General features: G+C 43.0%; 1 protein-coding gene across 4 annotated transcripts in view; it reads left to right on the forward strand.

Moving 5' to 3' along the window:
- Positions 1-2,277: 2,277 nt before the first annotated feature.
- Polr3b (RNA polymerase III subunit B) overlaps positions 2,278-18,583 on the forward strand; it is a 135,505-nt gene continuing 119,199 nt past the window's right edge. For 3 of the 4 annotated variants that reach the window (XR_004943281.1, XR_004943280.1, XM_036169878.1), the window contains exons 1-7: positions 2,278-2,516; positions 7,611-7,643; positions 7,841-7,897; positions 7,975-8,039; positions 12,157-12,232; positions 13,101-13,201; positions 15,494-15,585. Coding sequence is in view for 2 of the 4 variants with exons in the window: in XM_036169878.1 (XP_036025771.1) it covers positions 2,445-2,516; positions 7,611-7,643; positions 7,841-7,897; positions 7,975-8,039; positions 12,157-12,232; positions 13,101-13,201; positions 15,494-15,585 (496 nt within the window). In the remaining 2 variants the exon portion in view is untranslated. The remainder of the gene's footprint in view (positions 2,517-7,610; positions 7,644-7,840; positions 7,898-7,974; positions 8,040-12,156; positions 12,233-13,100; positions 13,202-15,493; positions 15,586-18,583) is intronic. The other variant, XM_036169879.1, reaches the window with a different exon arrangement.

The following is an 18,583-nucleotide window of genomic DNA, read 5'->3' on the forward strand; positions in this document are numbered from 1 at the left end:
CAAGTACACAAGTTATGGTATTAGGTTGCAGTAGCAGGGAGTTTGACAGCTCCAGCCTGCCCATCAGAAAGCTGAGATTATTTTTTAGCTCCCCAGGTAACTGTGATCTGTGCTACAACTACAAGAACCATCTCACAGTGGAAATCAAAGACTACGTTGGAGAGCTGACCACCTGAGCCAAACTTACCACCCTCTGCCATCTATAAATCACGTTCACAGTCCCTTCCAGACTACACTCTAAATAGGATGCTCTAAGGTAACTAATTCACAAGGATCATTCTTGTTTCTCTGAGTAGATTTTAAGAATTTAAGGGCAGTGGTTGATAGTTATTATTTTTAAGTGATTTATCTTATATATGAGTAAGATCAGAGGCCGCCTCTCAAGCTGTTCTCTCCTACAGTGTGGGTCCTGGGGATTGAACTCAGCTTGTCAAGCTTGGTGGCCATGACCTTAACTTTACTGAGCCATCTTGTGGCATGCTTTTTTCCTTTCTTCACCTACTTTCAGAAGTCTATCAGTACAATGTTTAGATCTAGCATCCTAACACAGACATACAAGCAGGCCCAATGTATATAAAAAATAAATCTTTAAAGAAACTAGAGTAAGATGGGCGGTGGTGGCACACGCCTGTAATCCCAGCACTCAGTAGCCAGAGGCAGGTGGATCTCTGTGAGTTCAAGGCCAGCCTGGTCTACAGAGCTTGTCCAGGACAGGCTCCAAAGCTACAGAGAAACCCTGTCTCAAAACCCTTCCCCCCCCCCCCCCCCCCCGCAAAAAAAAAAAAAAAAAAAAAAAAAAAAAAGATTTGAAGATCTTCTTTATAATGGTTTCAACACAGTTCAGAAGCACTATGCACACTTACATATGAGACCATCTCCACTGCTTTTGTATTTTCCTAAACTGGAACTGTTGATACCTTTTACATTTTTCTTCCCATTGGATTTGCATGAACTCGTTTTTTTAAATTACAGAGGCAAATCCCTTTGCCTTTCTTCCACTAGCTCTATGTGTTAAACTATTCACAGAGAGTTTTTAGCAATGTGTTCTGAAATTTAAATTTTTTTTCATGGAATGATAAAACTGTAAAATTTTATTAACAAATGTTATGCTTTCTCTGTTTTCATCCTTGAAATCTTTCACCAAGTCAATGTTATTAATACATTCTCTCTTCTTTGGAGACAGGGTTTCATGTAGTCCAGGCTGGCCTCAAACTTACTAGGTAGCCAGTGATGCCCTCGAGCTTCTTCTGATCCTCTTACCTCTACCTCCTAAATGCATATAGGTGTGTGCCACCACGGGAGGTTTATGTATGATCCCAGGTTTATTCGCTGTGGTGGGGACCAAACCCATGCCCTGATGCAACTAGCAGGCACTCTACAAACTCCACCTCTTACATCTTCTTCTAATGTTTTGTTAACATACATTGGAATATTTAATCTATATAGAATTTAGAGATATTGTCTTCCAAACTGCTAATTAGCTATTTTAATATCAATTATTGGGTTTCCCCTACTGTTAGGTCTCAAATCCTGGGAAACATAGGCACATCTAACATATCAAAGCAGACCTGGCCACCAGCTTCTCTCAGCCCCCCTTAGTCCCTATCTGTATAGGGTATGGCTGGCTTAACCCGCCCTCTCCCCACTGTCTGCTCACGTGGCTCCTGGTAATGTCCACTCTAGACTATCCCCCCTGGCTATGCTCTCCCCTTTAGCTGCCATAAACGTTCTCCTCCACCATATCTAGGAGCAGTTGTGTCCTTTTTTTTTTCTTCCCCATTCACCTACCCATTTAAACGGGTAAATCTTTCCATGCTAAACTTTTGTGCGGGTATTTTAATCCGAGATCGTGCATCTCCGAGTTTCAGTAACACTACCTTGTTAGGACTTATTCTCACTACAGTGCATTTCTCTCCACCCTATTATGGTTATTCTGACGGCGGTTGATGACTGTCCGTTACACGCAGGTACCATCAATTATTTAACCACCCACTTGTTACTAGACACGGTTAACAGTTGTTGCTCTTTTGTACTATGCAAAACACACAGTTTTTGACTGAGTTAAATGAATTCTCTGCTTCAGGGGTTCATGTTGTGGCCACTGTCATTCAGTAATTCTTCGGATTAGTTACACTGTATTTTGCCGTGCTCAATAACTCTTGAAGGGGCTATTGGCAATAAACCTGTCTGCTGGGGGTCTAGGATTAGCAAGGCGAAACCTGGGAACTAGACCAGGAGGCGCAATTTCTCACATCCGGCTCTGTCACTTCCGGGTTACCGCAGGTTAGGCCGGGACCAGGCGGAACCTTTCTGAAGCGCCTCCGGTAAACAAGCGCAGCGGGGACACTTTAGGACAACGCACGCCAGTCTCCGCGTGCTGTCTGCTTGGAGCAGCGCGGGCGGATGTGAACATTCGGTCGACTCCTTCCTTTACCGTGAGTGGAATGGACGTGCTAGCGGAGGAGTTCGGGAGCCTGACCCCAGAGCAGCTGGCTGCGCCGGTCCCTACAGTAGAGGTAAGCGCTGTGAGCGCGGGCAGCGGAAGAGGCGACTGAGGAGGCGCTGCCGGGAGAGCACTGGTGCTGGCGGGGGCGGGCCCTAGGCTTCTGCGCATGCTCGGCGGCGCGTGTGCGAGTCTGTGTGGTCTGGATCTCGCGTGTTGGGGGTAGCACAAACAGGAGTCTTAGTAGCGTCCCGGGTTTAGAGCTCCGCGAGTGGATCTCGGCTGAAGCTTTTCTGGTGCTAGTGTGTTCTGGCAAGAACTGGTCCTCGGTTTCTTGCCTGGGGAACCAGTATCATCTTAGCGATATTCGTGAGGTCCCACAGCTGGCTTTGGTACCAAAAGTAAATGTAAATCCCACGCTGGTTGCCGTGTGCCATTTAGCCCAGAGTTTCTTTGGACTGCAGACGTATTTTAAGTACCTTGGATATTTCCCCCAATTTTTGATCTTGTATTTTCTGAAGGGCCCCTATGGCTCTTTCATCAGATTCTCAAAAATTAAATGATAATTGCTCCACAGTGAACTGCCTGATGAAGAGCAGTTATTGGCATGATTAAGTCCATTCTGAGAAGGTGCATACAGTCTTTCCGAGCCTTGAAATCTTTGGCATGGAATGGGGGAATTAGGATTGAAGATGGTCAGGGGAGAAATTCAGGCAGAGGGACAAGCTGTGCCTGACTTTCAGCGGTACTGTCAGGTGTTTCAGAAGAACTGAAATAAATCCAGTAATAGTGGGGGAGGGGAAGAGGCAGCAGAAAAGATGAAGGGTAAAAGGAAGGGTCCTGATTACGAAATGCGTTGTTAGAGGTGTTGGACTGTCTCCCTGGAAATAATAAAGTACCTTTGAAGTGTTTAAATGGGGGTGACATGACCAGTAATTGTACTGAATGGTAAAAACTTCCTTAGTGCCGGGAGAGGTGATTTAAGGGCTGAGTACTATGGCTGCGCTTCCAGAGGACCCGAGTTTGGTTCCTACTATCTCTCTTAAACAGGGTGTTGTACATAAACAGGGCGTTGCCTATAAACGGGGCGTGGGGGCACACGACTTTAATCCCAGCATTTGTGATGTGGAGGTCGGAGGCTCAGTGCCTCAGAGGGGGTTCAAAAATTCTCTTGGGGATACACAGTATTTGCCTTTGTGTTTAGCTTATTTCGCAATCTGTCACTATTCCTAATCAATGGGGTATTCCCACAGGCATGTCTCCAGTACTTCATGCAGCTAAGCGTAGTTAAGAATGTGGCCCAATACAAAATTGTAAATTTAGTTAAAACATTACGAATATATTTTATTTTCTTTTTTAAAATTTTTTGGTATGGTCCTCAGGTGTGAATTTTGTAGATCACAGTGTTGTAGTACAGTGTTAATGTAGAATTTCCTTAATATTCCTCACAATTGTCCTTAGCTGCTGCATTGGGACTCTCAACATCTTCCACACAGACCACTAAGGTGCTTTCTGATCTTTGTGTTCCCCACCCCTGACTCAGCATTTGAGCCATAGTGCACTAGCTCACCAGAACCTCCTATCATCTCCTCCACTACCTTAAGTCTCTTCAGTGTACCCACCCTCCTCACCATGTCTCACCCATAGCAAGGCACACACACCCTCAGTGACCTCAACCCTGCCAACTCCTTTAACCCATGTGGGCTTGCTCACAGTGGCTCCTTCTGTTTGGAATGCCTCCCTCCTACATCCACCATGTCAAGGCACCCCAGTCCAGCTGCCGTGTATGATCTATCCCTCTGCATACTTTCATCCCAACACCTCCTAGGTGTCATCCACTTGTGTACATGTCTCCCTACTAAGCTAATGGCTTCTGAAGTCAGGAAGCATGTCCATTTGTTTACTTGTTTAAGTTGGTAAGACACTACCAATAAGCACTCAACAAGATCAACAAGTGTTTGTTCACCTTATCAGTCAGTAATAACTGGCCCCAAAGCTTGAATAACTTCTCCTACCATGCTATAATATGAAGGAAAAAGTATACTAGAAATTATTAATTCAGATAAAATGGTGCTCTTGTCTAGAGTTGTAGAGGAGATGTACGTTGGCAAGTTGAACAGTAAATAGCTCAGCTAAAGGGAATGACATTTTCATTTAATTAGGCACATTGAAATACTGCTCTGATAAGTACTGTTCAGATTAATCTTCATTAGTTACGGAATTGTAGTTTACTTCACAAAACTAAATGAGAATTTATACTAAATCAGTATAAATAAGTGCAATGTCAATTTCTGAATCTCCAGTGTCATCCTGGGCCTTTTTTTGCAAAGCCAGTAACATTATTCATTCAGGAAAAATGCCAGGACCCCACTACAGAGACTAAGACTGGGAAAAACAACTAAGTGTTAGAACACAGGGACTGTGGCAGGTACTGGAGGAAGGAATCGGTACCTTCCTAAGGAAGTCATGATGGATGCACAGACTTTAATCTATGAATAGGAATGAGGGGAAATAAAAACAGAAGAAAGTAGAAGCATACAAGTGAAAGATCTCAGCAAGTAGAATAAGCAGTGGTGGCTGGGCGGTGGTGGCGCACGCCTGTAATCTCGGGAGGCAGAGGCAGGTGGATCTCTGAGTTCGAGAGCAGCCTGGGCTACAAAGCAAGCTCCAGGCAGACTCCAAAGCTATACAGAAACTCTGTCTCAAAAAACCAAAAGTAGAAGAAGGAGAAGGAGGAGGAGGAGAAGGAGAAGCAGCAGCAGCCCCAGCAGCAGCAGCAGTGGTGGGAAAAGGCTGGAGAGATAGCCCTGGGTAGATTTTGATTTTATCCTGTGTTTAGTTACTGATCTGTTGCTATCAAGAGACACCATGACCGCCGGGTGGTAGTGGTGCATGCCTGTAATCCCAGCACTCGGGAGGCAGAGGCAGGCGTATCTTTGTGAGTTCGAGGCCAGCCTGGTCTACCGAGCAAGATTCAGGAAAGGCACCAAAGCTACACAGGGAAACCCTGTCTCGAAAAACCAAAAAAAAAAAAAAGAGAGAGACACCATGACCAAGATATCTCTTCTAATGGAAAGCGTTGAATTGGTGCTGGGCAGCGTTGGTGCAAGCCTTTAATCCTGACCTCTGTGAGTTCAAGGCCAGCCTGGTCTACAGAATGAGGACAAGCACCAAAACTACACAGAAAAACACTGTCTCGACCCCCCCCCCCAAAAAAAAAAGAAAGCATTGAATAGGGGCTTGCTAGCAGATTCAGGGGTTAGTCCACTGTCATCCTGAAGGGGAGCATGGTGCTGGAGAAGTAACTGAAAGCATTACATCCTGGTCTGTGTGCAGGCAGATGGAGAGAGAGACTAGGCCTGGCATGGGCTTTTGAAATCTCAAAGGCCACCTGCAGTGGTACATCCTCCAACAGGACCACACCTCCTTCTAATACTTTGAGACAGTTCCACTCCCTGGTGACTCAAGGCTGACCCTGAACTCCTGAATCTACTTCCATCTCCTAATTGCTAGAGCAATAGACCTGAGCCACCATGCCTGGCTCAAAGGTTTGAATAGTTTTAAGAGAAGTAGCCAATAGAGAGGTGATAAGAGGACACATCCAGGAGTTGTGATGATTGAGGGAGGGTTTCCCATTTTCCTAGGGGAGATCAGAAAGTATGTGTTTGTGACTGATAGTGAGCTTTCCACTATGGACTGTGGACTCCTGCCTTTGAGACAGGAGGAATTTCACTGGGCACCCAGGGGGAATTTTGAAATGTGGGAGCAGAAAATTTAAAAGTTAGATTAGTATATAGGGTTGCTGAAACAAAGTACTACAACTTGAGAGTATGAAAAACAAGTTTAATTTCTCATGTTTCTGAAGGCTGGAACTCTTAAGATCAAGTTTGAAGCAGGGCCTGGGAACAGTTCCATTGCATGCCTCCTCCCTAGTGTCTGCTGGTGCATGGGCAGTCTTTGGTGTGTCTGCTGGTGTATAGACAGTCTTTGGTGTGCATGGACAGTCTTTGGTGTGCACGGACAGTCTGTGGTGTGTCTGCTGGTGTATGGACAGTCTTTGGTGTGTCTGCTGGTGTATGGACAGTCTTTGGAGTGTCTGCTGGTGTATGGACAGTCTTTGGTGTGTCTGCTGGTGTATGGACAGTCTTTGGAGTGTCTGCTGGTGTATGGACAGTCTTTGGTGTGTCTGCTGGTGTATGGACAGTCTTTGGAGTGTCTGCTGGTGCACGGACAGTCTTTGGAGTGTCTGCTGGTGTATGGATAGTCTTTGGAGTGTCTGCTGGTGTATGGACAGTCTTTGGAGTGTCTGTGGGTGTACAGACCGGCTTTGGTGTGTCTTTCACATGCAGAAGTATTATCCTGACATCTGTCTTCATCTTTACATGACGGTGTCCCTGACTGTGTCTGTCCAAATTCCCCTTTGTTATGTGGGTACCAGTCATATTGGATTAGAGTTGGCCCACTGACATCTTCTGCACTGGTCTATATCTTCCACAGTCCTCGAGGCCAGGTCACCCAGATCTCTCCACATCCTCATTTCTAGATGTTAGAAATTCTTGATTTCTCTCGATCTTTGTGTCTCTGTGTCTCTCTCATCTGCACCCAGCATCCAGAGTGATCCAGTGATTCAGGAGGCTATCATGTTAGAACTTTGTAGTGCCACTCAGGTCTCTCAAGTTAAAACCAGTCTCCGTGTTTGCCATACAGCCCTGGGTTGTCCATAGGCCTTTCCTTAGGAACTGAGATAAGTGGAAAGAGGCTGTCATGGTCTGAGTGGTCTGGAAGGCAAGTCATACAGTTAGGAGTCCTTCAGTGGAGGAGCAAACACCCATGTGAGCTGACCCTCCCCACCCCAGAATCCTTGAGGTAGCTTGGCTTCAGTAAGAACTCTGATTCTCCTACCACATTCAGACAAACTACAGACCTCACTTAGGATGTGCTGTGAGAATAAATGTGAAAAGTATTTGGGATCTTATCAAGCAGAGGTAATATGTAGGGAAACCTGTGAGATGTGTATGTGTTTATATGTATATGCACATATATGAACACCCTGTTTACAATAGTACTTATTGGTTTACTTCTTCTGTGATAAACTTGGTACATCAAACTAATTGTGTTTTGTAGTTACTGGCACAGAGTTCTCATGTTCTTGTTATTTGGTCCACAGGAAAAATGGAGGCTGCTGCCAGCATTTTTAAAGGTAATTATTTGACATTTAATGATAATTGGTTATTTATCACACAATAAGTCACTATATGGTCCTGTTAATTTTTTTCCTAACTAAATGCATTTATTATTCTTTCCTTTACTTGTGTTTGGGAAACATTGATGGTTATCTGTGGCCAGAGTGACTCTAACCTGCAGCTTATTGCCATCCTTTGTTCTCTCTCTGTTCAGGTGAAAGGTCTTGTGAAACAGCACATAGACTCCTTTAACTATTTCATTAATGTAGAGGTAAGCATCCAGGATGAAAATTAGAGGGCCAGTTGGAAGTCAGAGTTCTGCCCCTAACTTTGCGCTTTCTACTGCAGATTAAGAAGATAATGAAAGCCAATGAAAAGGTTACAAGTGACGCTGACCCCATGTGGTACTTAAAGTAAGAAGCAAGCTACTCTTTAATAATGTTCTGACTGGTTTCTAAATGCTAAAGTTGTCAGATCTCTTATATAACCATTAGTTTATCTGTTTAGTAAACTAGTTATAAAGTGCTCATATTTAGCTTTTAATTATAAATCATTGTAAGTACAATTTTAATTGAAAAGTTACTAAAACTGTTTTGATTCTCCTAAGCAAGCTTTTCTTTTGATGAGTTTTAGCTATAGAAAAGTTGTTAAAAACAGGAAAAAGTGCTCAGTATTCCTTGCAGCATATGTTACTACATTGTATGTGATCAGGCAGCAATCATCAGAACATAAAGTTACATTGCTGGATGCTGCTGGCTGAACTTTAGGCCTGACTTGGTGTTTTTCCCATTTGTGTCCTATTTATTGTACCAGAATCAGTCCCTGTCCCCATGTTAGGCTATCTTTCAATTGTTAATCTCACCAAACAAGAGTAAAGACCATTACCCAAATTCTTTGGTCAAATTATGCAAGCTTTATTTTCTGTTAGACGAGGCTGTCTCCATAAAGTGGGGTTTGAGAAAATAGCATCAAACATATGAGAAAGTGGGGTTCATATAGCCCCCAAAACTGCAAGACTGGGAGGTTTTCAAGGATTAGGGGATTTCCAGATGATTTTGGTTACTTAGGAACTTGGATGAACATTTCAAAATTACTTAGCAGAACATCTTATCAGGGTGGGGGTCAGGGTATAGGGTATAGAACATGTCAAATTCCAGGAAATGGGTCAAGACCTGATCAAATTCAAGTTTTACAAAAAACAGGGATGAACTTATTTTGACCTTGGAGTAAGATGGCTTCTTAAGATAGATTTGGGGCTGGAGAGATGGCTCATAGGTTAAGAGTACCGACTGCTCTTCCAGAGGTCCTGAGTTCAATTTCCAGCAACCACATGGTGGCTCACAACCATCTGTAATGAGATCTGGCACCCTCTTCTATATATATATAATAAATAAATAAATCTTTAAAGAAAAAAAAAAAAGGATAGATTCAGTTGTTCCAGGTCCACCATTATGTCAATGTGTATGTTTGTGTACAGCTGAGTACAAGTGCCCTTGGAGGCCAGAAGAGGGCATCAGATCCCCTGGAGCTGTCTGGGGCAGTGCTGGGGACCCAACTTTAGGTCCTCTTCAAGTGCTCTTAAATTGCCAAGGCATCCCTCCAGCCCTGACCTTGTCTTGGTCCCTGGATGCTGATAGTCCTTGGTCTTGCCTGGTGTTTCTCAGCCATGATACTTTTGAACGGTCTGACCACAGTTTGCAGAGGGGCCTTCTGAGTTTTTGGTACTTGATTTGATCATCATTAGAGTAAGTTATGCATTTTTAGCAACAACACCTTACAGTGTTTTGTGCCATTTTTAATGATTCATGTCAGAGGGTACAATTGTCAATATCTTTTATTGCTGGTGATTTTAACACTGTTTTTTTGGTTAATATAGTGCCTGTCTTTCAGAATTCTCCATTGTGAAGATATTGTCTTTTCTCTTTATGTTAAGTACCTATGGGGAAATCCTTTAAACAATGCAAGTATCAATATTTCCTCCACTGATTTTAATTAATTCTTTAAAAAAATTTACTGTGCTTAGGATTGAACACCAAACTTTGTGTTTTCGAAACAAGTATTCTACAATGAGCTAAATACACAGCCCCTCACCACTGATTTTTTTGTTTTTTGTTTTTTCAAGACAGGGTTTCTCTGTGTAGCTTTGTGCCTTTCCAGGAACTCACTTGGTAGCCCAGGCTGGCCTCAAACTCACAGAGATCTGCCTGGCTCTGCCTCCCGAGTGCTGGGATTACAGGCATGCGCCACCACTGCCCGGCTTCACCACTGATTTTAATATACATTGATTTTTCTTATCCATAAGGGTTACTAGTATGTGATAATTATAAGTCTCTCTTCCATTATCCCTTCTGTTTTTAATGTTCCCATACCCTCATTGTACCCTTCTGTATATTACTTTATATGAGTCTAGGCTCATGGCATATTTTTTTTCTTGTTGTTTGTTATTATTCTCTTGTTCAGATTATCCTAGCTTTGCCATAGGGAAATCCTTCAGTTTGACTCCATGCCCTTTCAAAATGTGCTCTCATAACATTTCAACTACTTCTGTACTTTCTGGAACCATAGGATATACTTTATATGTGTTTGTTTTTTCTGTGTGCCCATCAGGTGCCTATTCTGTTATTAGAAGGTAGTACTTGTAGATCACCATACAGACACTAAGGCAGACAGCATTAGCAGATCTGTGTACATGTACTAACACATTCATGCACACGTCTATGTCCTATATCCATTTTGTTTATGTGAGAGACTTCAGACTGATGCCCTGGTTCTCAGCCAGCAGTACCAACTCATCCTAACAGTCTTCCTTTCCTCCTTTCCCCACAGTGAGAAATGTGGCTCCCGTATCTGTCATTTTTAAAATTTCAGCCTCAGGTTGTACACAGAGTGACCTCAGGGTCACTGACAGGTCTGCAGGAAGAGCATTCACTAGTTGGAGGACAGTTGTACACCATTCTTCTGTCTTCAGCCTGACAGGGTCCAGTCAAACTGCTGTTTCCAAGGATGCTGTTCTTCCCTTCTGTTCTAGTGTGGTTCTATTACTTCATGGGAATTCAGTCATGTTTGTACTTGATTCAGGGTTCATTTCAATTATGTGCTTTTGGGCTGCATCAAAATACTGTCATTAGAAGAGTTAGACCTTTGGCAAACAATATCTTCAAAAGTTGTTGCTTCCTTCTGAGTTCTTTCCATCCTGTTTCTGACTACTTCTGGTGGTTAAGAACACCATTAGATTCCCATCATTCCCCCTCCTTTTACACCAATGAACATTTATTTTCATCTCTTAAGTCCTCCTTTTCATTTAATACAACACAAATTTGAATGCTCACATAGCACAGGCAATGCCTCACACATTGCTGTCTCCATTGGGCATTACTTATATAGAACCAGCTCTAGTATTTTTCTAATAAAACCTGCATTATCTTTTTTTCTCCTTTTTATTCTTTGTGTCTTTCTCATCATACATCTCCATCCCATTCACTTTTCCATCCCTTCATATTCACCCTCTGCCTTTGCAGCCTTCCCTCCAAAATAAAATAAAATTTAAGAGAAAAAAATCAGTCTTGTCATGGAAACTGTAGTATGACACAGTGAGTTACACAGTAAATCCTTTTATCCATATATTTTTACTTGCAAGTGTTACTGCATTATCTTTTAAAGGAGAGCAGAGGGATAGTTATGTGGATAGCATGCTGAATTTGGATCCCAGGCCCTCATGTAAAAGCTGGGTGCAGCAGTGTATACATCTGAACCCAAGACTGGGGTATGAAGACAGGCATGTTACAAAGCTTGAATATAACTAACTTAGTTGGTTAATTCATGTTCAGTGAAAGACCCTGTCTCAAAAAATAAGGTAGAGATGCTGGAGAGATGTCTCAGCAGTTAAGAGCACTGATTGCTCTTGTGGAGGACCTGGGTTTAGTTGCCAGCACCCCCACCGTGGCAGACAGCCCTGTGTAACTTCAGTTCCCAGGGAACCAGTGCCATCTTGTGGCTTCTGCAGGTATCATGCATGCACACAGTGTATTTTCAAAAATAAATCTTTAAAAATACATAGGGTGAAAAGCAATGGAAACAGCAGCCCAGCATTAATGTCTTGTCTCCAGTGCACCTGTGCACATACATGAACGTATACATCTCTCTCTCTCTCTCTCTCTCTCTCTCTCTCTCTCTCTCACACACACACACACACACACACACACACACACACACACACACATAGACACACACACACACACAGAGACACACAGAGTGCAGAAATACTTTGATAGCATTTCCTCTCTTTGTAAAGCTATATGAACTACCACTTCAAGAAGATGTCAATTCTCACTTTTGTTTGTTATCCTCAGCAAGGGAGTCACTTTTCAAAGACCAATGGACACTTGTGTGTGTTCTTTTATTTTTGGAGCTGAGGATTGAACCCAGGGCCTTGCACTTGCTAGGCTGGTGTTCTACCACTGAGCTAAATCCCCAACCCCCTTGTGTGTGTTCTTTAAAGACATAAATTGATGAAATAAAATTGCTTTTCAGATATCTTAATATCTACGTTGGGCTTCCCGATGTTGAAGAAAGCTTCAATGTAACGAGGCCAGTGTCCCCCCATGAGGTACCGTGTGTCTGACCTTACTTGGGCTTGTTTGTTCTGACCCAGAGTCTGCTCTTACTGTGTATTTTTGAGATTGTTTTAATTGAACCTGGGTCCTCTGGAAGAGCAGCCAGTGCTCTTAACTCTAAGCCACTCCTTCAACCCCAAATAAGCAATTTTTATGTCAGGAATAGAAAATTTAAAATTTAAAAAGTTAAAAGAAACTTAAACCTGACTTTCAGTAGAAGCCACAGATGAGATTTCACAAAGAATTCTGTGGCTAATGTTCGGAGAAACTCTCTTTTGAAGCTATAAACCACCACGTAACTGTCAGTATAATAATTCGAAGGCACTGGAGAGTCTGCGTGTGCTTTCTTGTGGCTTAGCCGCAGATATCCTTTAGCTTGTTGTTACATCAAGCTAACACATGTCCCCACGATTTCTAAAATCCCTGTGATGATTCAGAAGTTGGTAGAGTGGTGTGATGAATGGTTTGTGTATAATGGTCTCTTGGTAAGGTGTTTTGTGATACAGTTTACACACATGCATACACACATACTTTTCTTTCTTTTATAATTGTTAACAATTTTAAACAGTATAACCAGCCACGTTAATTAGTTTCTATGGATGGATTTGCAAGGAACAATCTGATTGCTGTAATGATGTGGAAACAAACTAGTCATTTGTACCGGGTTGATGAGAAGAAAAGTGCTCCTAGGATTATTGTTCCGTCTTTGGACTGTAGGACCAGGGATGCTGTATCAATATGTAGGCCAATACATGATGTCATCCCTTTCCTGGGGAAAGTTGTCTTGAGGGAAGTTCAGTTTGGTGTGGACCATAGTGGGAGTGCTGAAGGAAGAGGGGTGTAACTGTGATTTTGTTCCAGTGCCGTTTGAGGGACATGACGTACTCTGCTCCAATCACAGTGGACATTGAGTATACCCGAGGCAGCCAGAGGATAATCCGCAACGCCTTACCCATTGGCAGGTGAGAAGTGAAGCTGCTCTTGGAGCCACACTGCCTGGACATCAGCCCCATAATGCGATCTTTAGCATGTTAATAAGTCCTTTTGCCTGGCTCCCTCATCTGAAGTGTGCTGGAAGCAGTACCCATCACATGGAATTTCTTTGTGGATCCTTAGAGGAAGGGCCAGGCAGAGATGTGGTTCTTAGTAATTGTAGAACGTTTTGTAACACTGAGGAAATGCTTCCCTTTCTTCTCCTGACACCATCAGTGAGCACTCAGTAGGTCAGTTAGGTGATACCATCAGTGAGCACTCAGTAGGTCAGTTAGGATTTCGTTGACTTCTCCTGCATTGGGCTTCTTGCTGCATCCTGTGCGTAGTTTCCCTAGACATTTATTTATGTGTAGCAGTAGTTATGGAAGAAGTTACATCTCCCAGAAGTTTGAAAATAACGGATAGGGTCAGCTAGGATTTTTGGAATGTGCTTTTCCTAATTAGGAACATATGTTGAGCCTTCTGTAGAAATAGTTATGAATTTAAAATGTTTTTGGTTTTCTTGAGGTACCTAGATTTTTTAAAAATTTTTTGGGGAATGTGGCTCATTTACATCTCCTCCTCCTCTTCCTCCTCCTCCTCCTCTTCCTCCTCCTCCTCCTCCACACACACACACACACACACACACACACACACACACACACACACACACAATGTTTACATGTACAGAATTATATATTCACACATATCTCTGTCAGTGTATTCTGCACTTGAACTCTTTCCAGCTCCGTATTTTTATGTTTTCTCCTTTGCTCTATTTGGTTAATAGGAGCTCCTTTCTTTCTTCTACCTGCTCTGAAAGACCTGTTTATCATTTCTGTCTGTGTTACTTTAGGATTAAACACATAACTTAGCAAAGTTTGAGTATAATATCTTTATTATCCTTTTAGGAGGAGTAACATCTCAGAGAGCTTTGACTTGGGTCAAATCCTTGACTTTGGTTTTGCCAAGTTCCTCTTGTTTTGTGTTTTAACCCATAAATTCAAAATCATTGTTGTATAAAGTTAACATTTAGTTATATTTCTGTGTATTTGTCTTTGTTTTGTTTTCTTTTCTTTTTTTTTTTTTTTTTTTTTTTTTTTGTTTTTTGAGACAGGGTTTCTCTGTGTAGCTTTGCACTTTCCCTGGAACTCACCTGGTAGCCCAGGCTGGCCTTGAACTCACAGAGATCCGCCTGCCTCTGCCTCCGAGTGCTGGGATTAAAGGCGTGCGCCACCACTGCCCGGCCCTTTCTTTTTTAAGGATTTTGTGTGTATGGGTGTTTTGTCTACGTGTATGTATGTAGACTGAATGTGTGCTTTGTTCTGAAGAGGGCAGAGGACGGCGCCAGGTCCCCTAGAACTGGAGTTAGGATGGTGGTGAGCTTATGTGGGCGCCGGGGCTGAAGTGGAAGAGTAGCTAGTGCTCTTGGCCGCACGCCACCACTCCAGCCCTGTACAGCCTTCCGCGTCAGCCTTTGCTGTTTACTTTTCATCTTCTGGAGGTGGAAACTTTCTAGAAATTTCATTAGTGAGGGTCTTATTATTTTTAAGTTCATACCTGAAAACATCTCTACCTGACCTCATGTACTAACAGAATACCCAGATGTAGATTGTTCTTTCTCAGTTCAGTGCTGAGAGTAGACTCAGCTTCTCCTTTTGGTAATCTGCCTTTGCTCCTGTTTGCACCCTCTCTTCCACTTTGCTGTGTGGTATGTTTAGGTTGGTCCTTCGTTTATTCTGTATAGATAGTACTGTGAAGCTTTCACACATCTTTAAAATCCACAGCCTTTTCCCCTTTGAATATTTTGTCTAGAAGTCTGAATAGGTGTGCTTTAGAATATTTAGCTCTTACATGGTGCTTATACTCTTCTTCATAGAGTCCACCTCTTAGTCTTCCTAAAATAACATTCTTCTTTTTTTTTTTTTTAAGCTGAGGATCGAACCCAGGGCCTTGCGCTTACTTGGCAAGCGCTCTACCACTGAGCTAAATCCCCAGCCCTTTAAAATAACATTCTTGATAATTTCTCCCATTTAGTAATTCCCTCCTCAGTTGTGCCGTAGTTGTTATCCAGCATAATTGTAGAGTTTTGTTATCTGTGCCAGACAGTGTGTCTGGGAAATCTTTGGTTTCCCTTGGCTCTCTCATGGAATCTTCTAACATCTTCTGACCATCTTCTAACATGGTACCCAGAGATGCAGGCCCCTCTGCGTGTGTTCACTGTGTATTTTTTAATGCCTCAGTCTGTGCATAGTAACTTTGTTTTGTTTTACTTTAAACAGAATGCCCATCATGCTCCGAAGTTCAAACTGCGTGCTGACGGGGAAAACCCCAGCAGAGTTTGCCAAGTTGAACGAATGCCCATTGGACCCAGGTGTGTGATGACTGGGTGCCCTCCGCCCCTTTCCTTGCTCTGGTCTTTTTCCTATTCTGCTGTAGGCTTTCTGCCTTCTATGAACTGGTTGGAAAACTATGCTCATAAACTTCTGGAGATTTGGCACCAGCTTTAGTCTGGAGTTCTAAAAATATGTGATTCTTTTGTTAGCTTTAAAATTTTAGTAGCTTGCCTTCTGACTCATTGCCAGGGCTTGTTCTTTTCTTTCTGCCTTTGTTCAGTAGTTTCTTTTGATAGATTCTCACCAAGTTACTTTCTAAGCTATTCTGAAAAGACCCAGTAGATGACTACTACTCTATGTTAAATGTAGAAAAAGGAGATAAATGGAAACATTGTTGCTGTTGTTTAAGCTCTTAAAATTTATATTTTTGTGCTGATTTCTAGACTATTTTTGATAAAATTTCAAACAAAAGAACACAGAGTTTCTCGAAATGCCTTTAAAAGCACTTGTGGTTGCTCTGCTGGAACTCTTTGCATCCAGGAGGATTTTGTTGTTGTTTGTTTACTTATTTGGTTGTTTTTAAGGAGACGTGGTCTCACGTAGCACAGGCTGGCCTTAAACTTACTATATAGCACAGGCTGGCCTTGATCACCTGATCCTCTTGCCTATACCTCTCAGGGACCGAGCTTACACGCCTGTGCCACCTCACCTGGTTCCTTTTAGAAAGAAATAGGAAGAACCTTACTTTGCTAGACTCTAACCAAGTTTTTCATAAGTTAAATGTGTTTTCTTGGCTTTGCTTATAGTTTGCAGATAGGACAAAATCTCATTCTGTACGAATCCTGAATTATGTGAAAAAATTATCTAATAATGGTGCATGACTTTTATTCAATATAAACATATATTTATTCAATATAAACCTAATCATGGTCTACTGTTGTTCCTGATTTGTTAGAAAAGTTGGAACAAGTGTCAGTTCCCATTGAAGATCCCAGGTTATTCCTGTGCTTAAGAGAGCTAAAGATCTATCTGTTCAATACATTTTTTTCTTTCTTTCTTTTTTTTTTTTTTTGTTTCATTTGCCTGGTATACCTGTTGGCTTGGTAAAATATGTGGATGTTATAGATTGTTTCTTTGTTACCATGGTACATACCTTGACCAAAAGAAGGTTGAAGGGGAAGGGGTTTCTTTGGCTTATACTTCCAGGTCACAGTCTGTCATTGAGGGCCATTAGGGAGGAGTTCAAGCAGGAATTGAAGCAGAAACCAGGGAAGAACGCTGCTTTCCGGCTTGTTCCCAGGCTCCTGTTCCTCCTCCTTTCTTATGCAGCCCAGGCCCACCTGCCTGAGGAATGTAATGCCCATGTGGGCTGGTCCTTCCCATGACTGAGCAACCAAGACAGTGCCCCTTGGACATGCCTGCGGCATTGCGTGACGAAGGCAGTTCTTCAGTTGAGGGTTCCTCCTCCCATTGGAGTCCCAGCAAAACTAACCAGTACCTTCACCCCTTGGCAGCTTGACACACAGACACGTCACTGTGAAACCACAGTTTTTCCTTCTGGCTTGTTCCCAATATCTCATGTTAATATCATATTACAAAACACAGTACAACCTTCAAAGCCTCATAGTCTTTAAAAACTGCAGTGATTTAAAGGTTCAAGGTCTCCTTAAAAATTCAGTCTCTTAGTGCGTGCACCTCTATATACTTCCTTATTCCAAGAAGGAGGACAGGACACAGTTGTAATCAGATCAAAGCAAAATCAAAATCTAACAATGTAAAAAGTTCAGTGTCTGACATCTGAGATGCACTCATGATCTTTTTTTGGTTTTTCGAGACAGGGTTTCTTTGTGTAGTTTGGTGCCTGTCCTGGTTTTCACTGTGTACACAAGGCTGGCCTCGAACTCACAGAGATCCACCTGGCTCTGCCTCCTGAATGCTGGGATTAAAGGTGTGTGCCAGCACTGCCCAGCCCATATTCATGATCTTCTGGCTCGGAAGGCTTGGACTACTCCCTTTCTCTGGATCTGCCATCTGCAGCACACATAGCTTGTCACAAAGTAGAGACCACTCTACTGCACACCTGCCACTGTCCTTGGTAGACATCCCATGATCCAGGCATCTCAGCATCTGGAGTCTCCACGTCACCTGAGGCTTCGCTTTCACCAGTAGCCTCTCCTGGTCCCTCTTTGAGACTTTAACTCTTCCGCATAGTGCCAGGCTTCAGCTTCTCTTCATGACTCCTTCAGTCCTGCAGCGTTGATGCTGCCAAGCCATCACCACATAGAAGACTCTTAGCATTGTCAAGTTCTGCTGTCAGCTTAAAATGCAGCCCTGGTCCCTTCTGGACCACAGCTTCTGTGTGCTTACGCTGAGGACATGCTTCCCAGAAGATTCTTCATCAGTGACACTGGTCTCTCGTTAATCACCACTGTTTCTTCTTCCCAGGCAGCCAGCCTCACAGTCTCAGTAAAACAGAAGATTTCACTTCCACAGACTCTTAAAGAAAAAGTACCACACAAACAGCCCTGATAGAGCGTTTGCTTTCCTCTGAGTCTACAAGCCAGGCTCCATTGTCTGCCTTTTCAGTAGTCTTACCTTCCAGGTTTCCATGGAAACACCTATTATTCTCTGAGCACTCAGTGGCTTTTCTAGCCCCAAGTTCCAGATGCTTCTCCATAGTCCTCAAACCAACATGGCCAGGTCCACCATAGAAACACCCACTTCTGGTCTAATTTCTGTCTTCCTTCCTGTTGCTGTGATAAACACTATGACCAAAGCAGCCTGAGGAGAGATTTACTTAGCTTAGTTCAGGAGCATAAGCGGGAACTGAGGCAGAAGCCATGAGGGACACTGCTGTCTGGCTTGCTCCTGGCTTACATTCATCTCTCTTATGGCTCAGGCCCATCTGTCTAGGGAGGGAACAGTGGGTAAGCCCTCTTATGTCAATTAGCAATCCAGACACTGCCCCATAGACATGCACACCAGGCAGACAAGATGGCGGCAGCTCATCAGGTGAGGTTCCCTCTTTCTTAACAA

The sequence above is a fragment of the Onychomys torridus genome, chromosome 20 (assembly GCF_903995425.1).
Source record: "Onychomys torridus chromosome 20, mOncTor1.1, whole genome shotgun sequence".
NCBI lineage: Eukaryota > Metazoa > Chordata > Mammalia > Rodentia > Cricetidae > Onychomys > Onychomys torridus.